This window comes from Dendrobates tinctorius, unplaced genomic scaffold (genome assembly GCF_039654945.1).
Source record: "Dendrobates tinctorius isolate UK_male_01 unplaced genomic scaffold, ASM3965494v1 ptg000037l, whole genome shotgun sequence".
In the NCBI taxonomy this organism is placed as follows: Eukaryota; Metazoa; Chordata; class Amphibia; order Anura; family Dendrobatidae; genus Dendrobates; species Dendrobates tinctorius.
This window is the reverse complement of record NW_027361705.1, coordinates 22,094,208-22,109,599: the sequence shown is the minus strand read 5'-3', so window position 1 is coordinate 22,109,599 and position 15,392 is coordinate 22,094,208. Positions and strand designations below refer to the sequence as shown.

The window sequence follows — 15,392 nt, the reverse complement described above, 5'->3', positions numbered from 1 at the left end:
CATGCCTGGCCTATACAGAGAGGGCTCTGCAGCTGCTACCTGACACACAGCTCTGCTATATGCCTGGCCTATACAGGGAGGGCTCTGCAGCTGCTACCTGACACACACAACTCTGCCACATGCCTGGCCTATTCAGAGAGGGCTCTGCAGCTGCTACCTGACACACACAACTCTGCTACATACCTGTCCCATACACAGGAGAGAGCTCTGCAGCTGCTACCTGACACACAGCTCTGCTACATGCCTGGCCTATACAGAGGAGAGGGCTCTGCTGCTGCTACCTGACACACACACAGCTCTGCTACATGCCTGGCCCATACACAGAGGGCTCTGCAGCTTCTACCTGACACACACAGCTTTGCTACATGCCTGGCCTATACACATTAGAGGGCTCTGCAGCTGCTACCTGACACACACAGCTGTTACATTCCTGGCCTATACAGAGGAGAGGGCTCCGCAGCTGCTACCTGACACACACAGTTCTGCTACATGCCTGGCCTATACAGAGAGGGCTCTGCAGCTGCTAATTGACAAACACAGCTCTGCTACATGCCTGTCCCATACACAGGAGAGGGCTCTGCAGCTGCTACCTGACACACACAGCTCTGCTACATGCCTGGCCTATACAGAGGAGAGGGCTCTGCTGCTGCTACCTGACACACACACAGCTCTGCTACATGCCTGGCCCATACACATTAGAGGGCTCTGCAGCTGCTACCTGACACACACAGCTTTGCTACATGCCTGGCCTATACACATTAGAGGGCTCTGCAGCTGCTACCTGACACACACAGCTTTTACATTCCTGGCCTATACAGAGGAGAGGGCTCCGCAGCTGCTACCTGACACACACAGTTCTGCTACATGCCTGGCCTATACAGAGAGGGCTCTGCAGCTGCTAATTGACAAACACAGCTCTGCTACATGCCTGGCCTATACAGAGGAGAGTGCTCTGCAGCTGCTACCTGACACACACACAGCCCTGCTACATACCTGGCCTATACACATTAGAGGGCTCTGCAGCTGCTACCTGACACACACACCTCTGCTACATGCCTGGCCTATACAGCAGAGAGTACTCTGCAGCTGTTACCTGACACACACAGCTCTGCTATATGCCTGGCCTATACAGAGAGGGCTCTGCAGCTGCTACCTGACACACACAACTCTGCTACATGCCTGGCCTATACAGAGAGGGCTCTGCAGCTGCTACCTGACACATACAACTCTGCTACATACCTGTCCCATACACAAGAGAGGGCTCTGCAGCTGCTACCTGACAAACACAGCCCAGCTACATGCCTGTTCCATACACAGGAGAGGGCTCTGCTGCTGCTACCTGACACACAGCTCTGCTACATGCCTGGCCTATACAGAGGAGAGTGCTCTGGAGCTGCTACCTGACACACACAGCTCTGCTACATGCCTGTCCCATACACAGGAGAGGGCTCTGCAGCTGCTACCTGACACACACAGCTCTGCTACATGCCTGTCCCATACACAGGAGAGGGCTCTGCAGCTGCTACCTGACACACACAGCTCTGCTACATGCCTGGCCTATACACATTAGAGGGCTCTGCTGCTGCTACCTGACACACACAGCTTTGCTACATGCCTGGCCTATACACATTAGAGGGCTGTGCAGCTGCTACCTGACACACACAGCTCTGCTACATTCCTGGCCTATACAGAGGAGAGTGCTCTGCAGCTGCTACCTGACACACACAGTTCTGCTACATGCCTGGCCTATACAGAGAGGGCTCTGCAGCTGCTAAGTGACAAACACAGCTCTGCTACATGCCTGTCCCATACACAGGAGAGGGTTCTGCAGCTGCTACCTGACACACACAGCCCTGCTACATGCCTGGCCTATACAGAGGAGAGGCTCTGCAGCTGCTACCTGACAAACACAGCTCTGCTACATGCCTGGCCTATACAGAGGAGAGTGCTCTGCAGCTGCTATCTGACAAACACAGCTCTGCTACATGCCTGGCCTATACAGAGGAGAGTGCTCTGCAGCTGCTACCTGACACACACACAGCCCTGCTACATACCTGGCCTATACACATTAGAGGGCTCTGCAGCTGCTACCTGACACACACAGCTCTGCTACATGTCTGGACTATACACATTGGAGGGCTCTGCAGCTGCTACCTGACACACACAGCTCTGCTACATGCCAGGCCTATACAGAGGAGAGGGCTCTGCAGCTGCTATCTGACACACACAGCGCTGCTACATGCTTGGCCTATACAGAGGAGAGGGCTCTGCAGCTGCTACCTGACACACACAGTGCTGCTACATGCCTGGCCTGGCCTATACAGAGAGGGCTCTGCAGCTGCTACCTGACACACACGGCGTTTCTACATGCCTGGCCTATACAGAGGAGAGGGCTCTGTAGCTGCTACCTGACAAACAGCTTGTTGCTGCATTCATTTCTGTGACTCATTCCCGTGAAGGGGCTATGCTGGACTCCATGCACCTGACACAGAATGTCTCTCCACTCCACCTGCAGCTCAGCCAACCATTGTCTGACTCCTATCTTTTTAGTCAGCAGTACAGACTGTGCTGCACAGTACCACCATGTTGACTGTCTCCACCTGCAGCTCAGCCATTGTCCTATCCATTTAGCCAGCACAGACTGTGCTGCACAGTGGCAGCATGCTGACTGTCTCCACCTACACAGCTCAGCCATTATCCTATCCTTTTAGTCAGCACAGACTGTGCTGCACAGTGCCAGCACACTGACTGTCTCCACCTGCAGCTCAGCTGTTGTCCTATCCTTTTAGCCAGCACAGAGTGTGCTGCACAGTGCCAGCATGCTGACTGTTTCCACCTGCAGCTCAGCCGTTGTCCTATCCTTTTAGTCAGCGCAGACTGTGCTGCACAGTACCAGTATTTTGACTGTCCCCATCTGCAGCTCAGCCGTTATCCAATCCTTTTAGCCAGCACAGAATGTGCTGCACAGTACCAGCATGTTGACTGTCTCCACCTGCAGCTCAGCCATTGTCCTTTCCTTTTAGCCAGCAGACTGTGCTGCACAGTACCAGCATGCTGACTGTCTCCACCTGCAGCTCAGCCGTTTTTCCAAGAAAGGGCAGTTGGATTTTGGAAGGTTCGCATGGTGGAGGAGCTAAGGTGGAGGCGGAACTGGGGGTGGAGCCTGGGCGGAGTCTCAAGGGGGGCCCCATAAGTTTTGCCAGTATGGGGCCCCGAAATTCCTAGTGGCAGCCCTGCTAGCCCCAGTATCTCTTAGGTGATATATGTTCCAGTGTCTCCTATGTGATGTATATACAAAAGCCCAAATGTCTCCAATGTGATGTATATACTAGTTCCAGCATCTCCTATGTGATATATATATATATACACCTTTCCCAGTGTCTCCTATGTGATATATATATACCAATCCCAGCATCTGCTATGAAATAAATATACTCCACTCAAGTGGCTCCAAAATGATGTATATATATCAGCCCAAATGTCTCCTATGTGACATATATACCAAACCCAGCATCTCTTATGAGATATATGTACCAGTCCCAGTGTCTTCATTGTAATATATATGCACCCGTCCCAGTAATTCCTATGTGATATATACATCATTTCCAGTGTTCTATGTGAAATATACACCAGTCTTGGTGTATCCTATGCCATGTATATACATCAGCCTTAATGTTTACTATGTTATGTGAATACAGGAGTCTCAGTGTCTCCAAAGGGATGTATATTGTCAAGGTGTGAGTGCGGAATAGCAAATGTGCACCTATACTGACCCTCAGGCTAGGGGTCCCTAGCTATCCCTGTCCCCAGGGTTACCCCTGAAGGTGGGGATGGCTATGCCTCATTCCTTCCTATGCTCCTAAATAGCACTAGTCTGTGCAGTGTATGGGGGAAATACAAACATGACAGACAGGGCAAAATGGAAGCACCATCACACAACACTCTCTCAGGGAAATACACAAAGGAATATAAAGTGTAAAGCCTGAGAGGCAACAAAGTAATATAAAGACTTCTAGAGAAAAAGGAAAGGGTTAACCAATCAAACCACTTGTAACAAATTTGGAAATAACCACTAATTACCAGAAGATGTTCACCTCTCCAGAACAGGAAAGAGAAACCATTGCTGGCATTACATGTAAAGCAGAACTAGTTTACATAGAGAAAGAGCAGCATGGACCAAAGGCAATTACCAGCCTCAGCCCAGAAAAGATATTAACTCTTCCTTACCTGCCTAGGAGCTGCAGCTCTAAGAGTTGACACCCTAGTCACTCTGTGCTGATCATAGATATCAATGGAGTCACAAGGAGGAGTTTAAGAATCTGTAGTATCCACAGACTTCGCCTCCATGATAGAATCATAGAATCGTAGAGGTGAAAGGGATCTCTTGGGTCATCTGGTCCAACCCCCTGCTCAAAGCAGGATTCGCTAAATCATCCCAGACAGTTGATGGTAGTTGATGAAGTTTGAGAAAACCTCCTTGTGACTAGAGTTGAGCGACTTTGGTCGGATCGGGCTTCATGAAACAAAATTTGTTTCAGATGAAACTGGTCCGACTAGGGCAAAAAAAGTCGGAGTTTCATCCGAAACCCGACCCCAATGCAAGTCAATGGGGAATAAAGGTCGGCATTGAGTGGATGAATGTCATCCGCTCAATGCCGACTTTTAATCCCCATTGACTTGCATTGGGGTCGGGTTTCGGACGAAACTATTTTTTTTTGCCCTAGTCGGACCAGTTTCATCTGAAACAAATTTTGTTTCATGAAACCCGATCCGACCAAAGTCGCTCAACTCTACTCGTGACGTATATACAGCAATCTCAGTGGCTCCTATGTGATGCATATGTGGCAATCTTACTGCATCTTATGTGATGTGTATGCAGCAGACTCAGCCTATCCTATGTGATATATATTCAGCAGTATCAGTGCATCCTATGTGATGTACTCTTCAGACCTCCCACTGCTTGAGTTTTATGTTCCTTGAGAGTGATGAATTGCCTTCTTTGAGAAGGCATGCAGTGTAGTATATATCTGTGTTCAGAACATTTTACTGCTGTGAGTTCTTTACAAAACTTATAATTGTAAAGAGGTCCCCTCTCCCCAATACATAACACACACACACTATATCCACACTTAATATTCTTGCAGTGTATGAGGAGATTGAGATAGAAAGCTGTTGGCCAACAAACATTCTGCTATTGGGTTTCTGATGTGGATGGTCAGCCTTGGTCTTTCATTTTTTAATAATATATCCAGTTTTAGGTACCATCATGTATCACTATTTTTTAGGTCTGCTTGGACATTGAGGATTTTTAGTAGCACCAGTGCATAATGGTGGAGATGTTAGTTAGGGCAGGGACAGGACAAGTAGTATAGAAAGGTTTGAGAATATAAAAAGTGGAAGCAAACAAACATTGCTGTTAATAAAATCAATAAATGCAAAAAAGCAACATTTACCTACGGCATCTGGAATGAAAAAATTGTATCCTAACAAACTGTAGTGTAGAACAGACGGGACGATTCCTTTTAGTCCACGGTAACTCCAATCTGAGCGAAGTGGAGGCATCTGAACAAAGAGTGGCAAATGATTTGATCTGATAATGAAAAACAGATTTTTGGTATGAAATTTTACTCAACTATTATCTTTCAAACCATATTGTAAAGCTCAACCCATACTTACAGTGAGCGACCGCTATTTTATAGGTGCCTGCCCTTTCTCAATTCTATCCTCCCAGTATGGAAATTAGCATTACATTAAGCGATCAAGTGTAGCGTCAATCAGTTTCTGTGCAAATCCACTTTAGAATGCAAAAATTGGATGAACTGAGCAAATTTAAACAAGGCATGGTCATCAGTGCTAACCTAGCTGGGGGCTTTGTGGAATGGTGTCAAGATACTAAGCATAGCGTGATCGAGAAAGATCTCAAGAGAAAGGGGACTCTATGATGCTAGACAGCCCAGGAATTTACAGGAACTGGAGGCTTTTTGCCCAGAAGAGTGGGCAGCTTTATCATCTCAGAAAATAAAGAACCTCATCCACAACTACCACAAAAGACTTCAAGCTGTCATTGAAGTTAGAGAGGGAAATATACGGTATTAAGAAATGGGGTATGTGAACTTTTGATCAGGGTCATTTGGATGTTTTGGGTTGTCATTATGATCTAAAAAGAGAAAACACAGGAGTTTGACAATAAATGGCTTCACCCAACCATTAACCATGAGTGGAGAAAAAGTTTTGGTGTTATCATTCATACTAGATGTGTGACCGATGCTATTGCCTCGGGAGGGCAGTAACATCACGATGGGGGCAGCTTTGGGGCGCTGGGGGTGGCGGCCACCCAATCCCAATCCACTGGGGGTGGCCACACCCAATCTCCAGCACAGGCCTCATACCACGGTCTTTCCTGCCAGCTGTGACAGCACGGAGGTGGGTGGGCAGGCAGCGGCGGGATCCGGCGCGTGTAGTCAGGCGGTGGGTCCTGGCGGGGGGTCCGGCACCCACTTCCGTGCAGTCACAACCGGCAGGAAAGACGGTGTTTTGCGGCCTGTGCTGGAGATGGTGTGCGGTGCCACCAGAGGGTGGCCACACCCAATCTCCAGCACAGGCCTCATGCCACGGTCTTTCCTGCCAGCTGTGACTGCACGGAGGTGGGTGGGCAGGCAGCGGCGGGATCCGGCGTGTGTAGTCAGGCGGTGGGTCCTGGTGGGGGTCCGGCGGCGGCATCCCTCTCATTACTCCCCCCACATTACACCCTCTCATTACACCCCCTCATTACACCCTCTCATTATACCCCCTTCATTACACCCCTCTTGATATACCCCCTCGTTGCACCCCTTTCACACCCCTCGTGATCGCAGCGGCGGCCTGGATCCGAGAGGCAGCTGGGATCCGAGCGGCGGCTGGGATCCGAGCAGTCGCTGGGATCACAGCGGTGGCCTGGGTGACGGTTAGTATCGTAGCGGCGTTCGGGATCGCAGCGGCAGCCTGGATCCGAGCGGCCGCTGGGATCACAGCGGTGGCCTGAGTGACAGTCGGTATCGCAGCGGCGTTCAGGATCACAGCGGCAGCCTGGATCCCAGAGGTAGGAAATAATTTGATTCAATGTTAAATCTTTAACTTTACAAATCTTTTGTCCCAAATAAGATTCAATGGAATTGGCCAAAAATGTCAATACGCTGTATGATCAGAAGTCAGTTGTCTTACCGAGTACTTGCAGTAATAATTGCAGAATTTCCAAGCTCTGTAACTGCAGCTACTGCTAGATATTCGGTGTAAGAGTCCCCCTCCATTTCTTTGGGCGCCTGTATTGAATGCTCTAGAAATGTATTTCCTTCTGCCCCTTCGAAGATGGCATATTCGGCCCCAAGCCTCTTCATTAAATTATTCACATTTGTAAAGTACCAGTGAATCGCAGCGTCATTGGTGATATTAAGTCTCACAGCAAACTGGTCCTTCCAATTTGCCAGGATTGGTGTCTATAAAGAGAAGATCAATAACAACAAACCTTTTGTCTAGTCTGTGTGTATTAAGGGTGATGCACACGTAGCGCAAGATCTGCAAATGGATTTAACGGAAATCAGTGTCAAATTCTCAAAAAAATCTGCAAGTGCAAAATGCTGATGATTTGCTGCAGATTTCACCCTCTACATTAAATGGGGTGAAATCAATATAAAAAATCTACAAGAGAAATTGACGCTTAATAATACAGCTCAATTAGGCTAGTTTCACATTAGCGTATGGCCGAGGTGCGGAGTGCTCTGGACTTCCTCTGTGAAGCTCCGCTCACGGCCATACCTCCTCCGGTTAGCTCCCCCTACGTCGGCATGCGGCATGCGTACCCTATCTTTAGCATTGGGTACTCAGGCCGTGCCGATGTATGTGGATGCCTCCGCATGCATCGTTTTGACAGTGCAGTGACCTGCACCGAACGCAACATGTTGCATTTTAAAGCGGTCGCCGCACCGTCAAAGTGACGCATGCAGAGGCATCCGCATACATCGGCATGGCCTGCATACCAAATGCTAAAGATTGGGTACGCACGCCGCATGCCGACTTAGGCGGAGCTGACCGGAGGAGGTGCGGCCGTGGGCGGAGCTTCACAGAGGAAGTCTGCAGCCCTCCGCACCTCGGCCATATGCTAGTGTGAAACTAGCCTTACACACAGCTCAATGCTGAGTGGTGTAGAAAAATTTTAATGTGGATAAGATTTTTTTTAGGATTCATCCACGTGGTTGGTAATGTAATCTGAAAATGTAATTTGCAAATGTTCTCTGCGCAACTCTGCAGCATTTCCATTACAATTGGTGGGTGTTCTAAAAATTACAAACTTTGTAGACAGGTACAATTGGTCTCTGACGCACTCCATCCAGATGGCGTGATGGAAGTTTATGTATACCACCATTGCATTCACTGTCTTGGGGACTAACAAATATTGTAGACTACAACAAGGAAGTTCTATGGACCATAAATGGAGTGGAGGTAGGAATGCGAATCCATCGCTTTATTAAAACAAGGCCATTCAGATCCTCATTCTCTGGAACATTAGGGGTCCCAGTAGTACTCTATAGTTAAGGTAATAATTTGCTGAGCAATTTACTGCCAATTTTTGTAGCATGAAAAATTATTAAAATATAACTTTTAATCCGTTCATTAAAAAATACTAAACAGACAAAAGACAAAAATCAACACCAATATGACAATACATGTATATACGCAAAGGGGACACAATTCTATTCCTGTTTATATCCTTATTCTTTCTCCTACCTTACAGCGGAAGTTGACACCCTAAACCTGCGCAGTTAGCACCCCCATTCGATGGCCACTGACCCTTCTCACCCTATTATACTGTGTTGATTTGAAGAGAGAAGTAATATCGAAACAATCATTATATACTATAGCTGTCTGTGGGTGTATTGTTCAAAAACTGGGAAGGCGAGAAGTTAATATTAGATATGATACTAAAAGTCAATGTACAAGGTACCAGTACAAACCTACTGCTGACAAGTCAACAGCCCTTACCAATATTGGGGTATCGTATCAAGGGAAGTCATCAAAGAGGGAGGCATATCTAAAGAAGAATATAATGCTGTCTGCAGAACCTGCAGGGCACAAATCAGATTACTAAAGCTGAAAATGAATTGAGGCTTGCAAGAGATGTCAAAAGCAATAATAAAGGATTTTGGGGATATGTCAAAAGTAAAAGAAAAGTCAAAGATGCTATAGGATTTTTACAGGATGAAAATGATGAAATGGTAAGACAGGATGTTGAGAAGGCCGAACTTTTGAATTCCTATTTTGTATCTGTTTTCTCTCAGAAAGAAAATGTAACATCAACTGTTCTTCACTGTCCTATTAAGGGAATAGAAGAATCCAGGATATCTATAAACAGAAAGATAGTGAGGAAACACTTAGCTAACCTAAATGAATTCAAGTCTCCAGGTCCAGATGAATTACACCCCAGAGTACTGAAGGAGATAGCAGAAGAAATTTTTGAACCCCTCTCCATAATCTTTGAAAATTCTTGGAGAACAGGAGAAGTCCCAGAAGACTGGAGAAGAGCAAATGTTGTTCCTATCTTCAAAAAGGGGAAGAAGGTGGACCCAGGCAACTATAGGCCGGTGAGTCTGACTTCTATACCAGGAAAGATCTTTGAACAAATTATTAAACAACATGTATGTCAGTACCTGGATAAGAATGAAGTGATTAAACAGAGTCAGCATGGGTTTGTAACTAATAAGTCATGTCAGACTAACTTAATTTCCTTCTATGACGGAATCACTGATTGGGTGGATCAAGGAAATGCTGTAGATATAGTATATCTTGACTTCAGCAAAGCATTTGACAAAGTATCTCATACAATCCTTATTGAAAAAATGACTAAGTATGGAATGGACAAGGCAACTGTTAGGTGGATTCATAACTGGCTTAGTGATCGGACCCAAAGAGTGGTCGTAAATGGCTGCACATCCAGTTGGAAGAATGTCTCAAGTGGGGTACCACAGGGCTCTGTCCTGGGCCCTGTATTGTTCAACATCTTTATCAACGATTTAGATGAAGGAATTGAGGGTAAACTGATTAAATTTGCTGATGACACAAAGCTAGGAGGGATAGCTAATACTAGAGAAGAGAGAGAGGATTCAAAAAGATTTAAATAAACTGGAGAAGTGGGCAGCAACTAACAGAATGGTTTTTAACAGGGAAAAATGCAAAGTAATACATCTGGGCAATAAAAATGAAAAAAGCATATACAGAATGGGAGGAATAGGGCTAAGCAAAAGCACATGTGAAAAAGACTTGGGTATACTAATAGATCACAGACTGAATATGAGTCAACAGTGTGATGCAGCAGCAAAAAAGGCAAATGCAATTCTAGGATGTATTAACAGAAGCATACAGTCTAGATCACGTGAAGTCACTATTTCCCTCTTCTCCTCTTTGGTCAGACCTCATCTGGAATATTGTGTCCAGTTTTGGGCACCACATTTTAAAAAAGACATCAACAAACTGGAGCAAGTTCAGAAAAGAGCGACCAGAATGGTGACCGGTCTGCAAACCCTGTCTTATGAGGAAAGGTTGCAGGATTTGGGAATGTTTAGTTTGCAAAAGAGAAGACTGAGAGGAGACTTAATAGCTGTCTACAAATATCTAAAGGGCTGTCACATTGTAGAAGGAACAACTTTATTCTCATTTGCACAAGGAAAGACTAGAAGCAATGGGATGAAACTGAATGGGAGGAGACACAGATTAGATATTAGAAAAAACTTTTTGACAGTTAGAGTGATCAATGAGTGGAACAAGCTGCCACGAGAAGTGGTGAGTTCTCCTTCAATGGAAGTCTTCAAACAGAGGCTGGACAGACATCTGACTGGGATGATTTAGCGAATCCTGCTTTGAGCAGGGGGTTGGACCAGATGGTCCAGGAGGTCCCTTCCAACTCTACGATTCTATGATTCTATCATTCTAAGTCCCCTATATAATGTACGTACTGTATGCAGTTTGATATAGGCAAAGCAAAAGGACAAGACTCCAAAAAATACAGCAAGGGGGACACAATCTATCCCTGTTTCATTCCTTAGTCTTTCTCCTACATTGCAGAGGAGGTTGGCACACTAGACCTGAGCAGATGGCACCCCCACTCGATGGCGCCTGACCCTTCTCACCCTAATAATCCCTCTTGATATAGGAAGATTTTTGGCTTTGCCTAATAAATATTAGTCAGGCTTTGAAAAAGATCATTACTGATCGAAACGTGTTGCCTCTTCCTCTATACTGGCAATTTTGGAGAGCATGTACCACATTTATATTTTATGGTATATGGATTTAATAAATGAAGATTGTTTTTAAGGAGCTGGAACATTTCTTTACTTTCATGCTGTTTCCACAACCGATTGACACGGAGTTTCGGGCACCTGCGATGGTTGTTGGTGAGCTGGCTATATTTTTCTATTTGCGTTTATCCATGTTTGATTGCCGTGCTTCCGTCTTTGCTCTTCTTTTGAATATGACACAATGTTAATGTTGAATATTTTATAATTGCCAACACAGAGGTTGCTCTATTTGTACCGTTGAAATTTTTTAAACAATGGCTACGGATTTATCCAGGGATAGATCCAGAATAGCTGCAAGTGTTTTTTCCAATCAGTCTGATGATCATGTTAACATGCCAGACCTGAATGAATGTTTGAATAAATTGGAGAAGCTAATGTTGCAAGAAACTAAGATCTGGTGGAATCACACCACACTTAATAATTATTTAGCTAAAGAAATTATCCCAAGAGGTCTACGAATAAAGAAAATTCCTCTCACAGTCTATTCATTAGATTTTATAGAGGAGTGGAACGCAATTTTGAGCAATTGCCCTTTGAATTTGATGAAACTTATCATTAAATACGAAGAAGTCAAACTTAAGGATATTCGACAACAGATGGAATCAGTCAATTCAGCTATGATTGAATTTAAACCATTGACACAGTTTGACCCTTTAATTGCCGAGATGAATGACAAGGTTTTAGCTCTAGAAGAAGAAATAATTGATCGTAAAAATTGCAAATTTCCTAGAGACTTGCATGATTATTCTACAAAGAAGGTTTATTATGAGTGGGGTAATTGGGATAATGTGAACAGAACTCCCAAATCCATTATCAAACATGGCCATGCTCAAAGCAGATAAAGAAAAAAGACAACCAAACCGCATGTTTATTTTACTTCATCTGATCCTGAATCCTCAGGAAATAAGCTAAGTGCTTCTGATGTCTCATTAAAGCCCCCATCTCACATAGCGGTGACGCAACAGCGGTCTCACTTGCGTTCTCGCTATGTGTGACACATAGCGGCGATCGGGCCCCTGTTGCGATGTCGCTGATCATGCTTGAATGTCCTGGGCCATTTTTTGATCACTGGTGTCCCGCTGGCCAGTATACACCGCTGTGTTTGACACCATAACAACGACGAACGACCTCAATACTACAGGTATGAGAGACAGGGTCCCAACGACCGTCGTATCGTTCCGTATCATTGCTGCATCGCTGTTGAGATCTGACTGTTTGACATCTCACCAGCGACCTCGTAGCGATGCACCAGCGATCCCTGCCAGGTCGCATTGTTGTCGGGATCGCTGGTGCGTCGCCAAGTGTAATGGTACCCTAAATGAAGGTGCCTGTGGTGCAACACATAAAGATTACCGCCAATCAAAAAACACAAAAGATGGGGTGGTAGGAAACATTCCAAATGATCCCAGGATTATAACACGCAGAATTTCATGAAGTAAATAAATTTAACAGTGTACTGAATCTTTCCTCCAGATCTTTAACACCTGGACAAATTAATGTTCTATCTTTGGGTCTCAACTTTGTACCTGACCAACATTTTGATTTATTTTCAACTATTTTGGACATAAAGAAATTTATATGCAATTTGACTGTCAAGAAACATTCTTTAAATGATTCCAGTAATTCTCAAGAATTGAATTCTGGTTTGAACAGATCATCTATCAATTGTGACAAAAATAATTTTTCTGAATTAGACTTTAAGGAACAAGTTTCTCTTATCACCTTACAGGATCTTGAGGATGATATTAGACTGTGAAACTGTCAATCAATCGTATAATTTCAATAGTAAGAATCCCTATTTTTATCCAGTCCAGGCGAGATCTGACTGTATGGACAGGTTCCAGGAGGTTGCTGAGAGGGAACTGAAATTTCTTCATGATCCTAACAGATGAGTTGGTGGTAATGTTTCATGCAAGCAGCATGAAGCATTAAAGCAATTGAATGATATGTCAGATATTATCATAAAGATGTCGGACAAGGGAGGAGAAGTTGTGGTTTTGAACTCTGAAGTTTATCGCATTAAAATAATGGAATTACTTTCTGACACCAATATATATGAGAAACATAGTTCTAATCCCTCATCCAGGTTTAAAAATGAAGTTGAGAAAATTTTTATGGAAGGATTAAGTTTGGGAGTTTTAAATGATAAACAAGTAGAATATTTAAATGTCAGCAATCCTGTTCTTCCCATTCTGCATAGACTTCCCAAAATTCATAAGAATGAAAAAATTCCCCCTATGAGACCCATTGTTTCGGGTATTGGTTCAGGGAATGGGCATTTGGGAGAATGGGTTGTGTTATGAATGAGTCACCGTAGGAGGCAAAAACAGAAATACAAGCTAAGTCCAGAAAACCAGAGAAGTTGGCAACTATCAGATTGCAGACCCCTGAACCTATCAACACAACTAGCAGTAGCCGTGGGGGGTTCCTACGATGCCCTAGACCCCTCGATCACAGCCGGAGAATTAAATAGGCCTAAAGAAAGAAAGGGGAAATCTAAACTGCCCCAGAGCAGACCCCAAAGCAATAGGCAGCCCCCAACATATAATGACGGTGAAGCAAGATGAAAACACTAACACAGACAGAAAGATAGACTGAGCAAAGACGGGGCCCAAAACTACCTAGATAGGAAAGGACAGGAAGGCTGCTGTCTGCAATCTGCCAAAACCCTATCAAAGACATAAGCCAACAAGCTGATATGAAAAAGACCCTGAAGCAGCTAGGCTTCAAAAACTAAATCAGCACTCAGGTATTTTCAGAAGACAGAGCTAAAGGAATTCAGCACACCCCAGCAAGGAATGGCAGAAATCCAGAAAAACAAAGCAAAACAAAGTCAAAGCACCAATGCAAAAGGCCGAGCAGCAAACTTAGCTTTAGAGGAGCAGGAATTCAGACTGGTCTCCAAGGATCCCACAGAGAAATCACCCGCAGGGCAGAAGGGCGTCGGCAGCCTTATATCCAGTCAGTAACTCCACTCAGCCAGTCATCATCATCAGCCTCAGGTGTTTGATAATCAGGCTCACTACCTTTCTTTACCAGAAGAGGGAGTTCCTCGGGCCTCAGTAATGAAGGGGAAAATGAACTCACAACAGGGTTGATTCATTGTTACAGCCCCTTGTCCCAAGAATTCCAGGGTACATCAAGGACTCCAGAAATGTTTTAAGAGTGTTTTTGTCATGATCCAGCGTGGATCTGACAGATTAAATGGATAAGTAAACTTTTTTTCCTTTGGCTAGGTGTCAAAGTGATGTGATTGCCCCCTGTGGCCATTAGAATTATTACACGTGGTGTCGTTCATTCTAAGTTGCCCCAGTGGTGGTGAGTAGTAGTGCACTTTAGTTTCTTTGGTTTAGTGCGCGTAATTATAATTCAGGTGTTAGGCTCTATAAAAGAGAGCCAGATGTGTTCAATCACTGTTGGTGATATTGTGAGTTCGTCATTTTGGAAGGAAGCCTGGGTGATGAAGGAGCTGAACATGAGTCTTGTGCAGCCCAGCCAGAGGGGACGAGTGGCAGCTAGGTGGTCTGCAAGAAAGGCTGGCATGGCGTGGTGGAGTCACAGTTTATGGTGTTGGCAGGAAGTGCTTGCATGGCTTGGTGGAGTGACGACTATGGAGAGAGTTGCACTCAGCATGCGGGATTTGGTTGCTGAGAGCTGGACTCAAGCATGCTTGACTTTTTGGGCAGGAGCTGAACTCATCTTTTGGACTCTGTTACTGGACTTCTGCAATTGGTGGTGGACTCTGCTCCATGGCTGCACTATGGTGAAGGATCCAGTTATGGTGATGGATCCGGGAGGAGGAGAAGATGCACACAGGTGGTGGGCTCTGTTGCTAGGAGTGTACGCAAGAGAGCAAAGCTAAGTGGTGTTTCCCCTGTATTGTCATTTTCCCTCATGTGTGTTTAGTGCAGTGGTGGGATTAGTTTCCGCACCGACCAATTCCCTAGTGAGGGTTTAGGTTCAGGGCGAGCTAGGGTTTTTAGGTTCCTGTGCGTCGCCCGGTGCGGAACCGGCATAGGAAACGTTAGGAGTGCAGGGACACTGGCTCAGGGGAGTTCAGGAGGTCTC

At 45.3% G+C, this 15,392-nt stretch overlaps 1 protein-coding gene across 1 annotated transcript in view; it reads right to left on the bottom strand.

The window, feature by feature from the left end:
• LOC141088043 (SITS-binding protein-like) overlaps positions 1-15,392 on the bottom strand; it is a 141,525-nt gene that overhangs the window by 68,093 nt on the left and 58,040 nt on the right. The window contains exons 6-7 of the mRNA XM_073573901.1: positions 7,201-7,472; positions 5,454-5,590 (exon numbers count right to left, since the gene is read on the bottom strand). Coding sequence (XP_073430002.1) covers positions 5,454-5,590; positions 7,201-7,472 — 409 coding nt within the window. The remainder of the gene's footprint in view (positions 1-5,453; positions 5,591-7,200; positions 7,473-15,392) is intronic.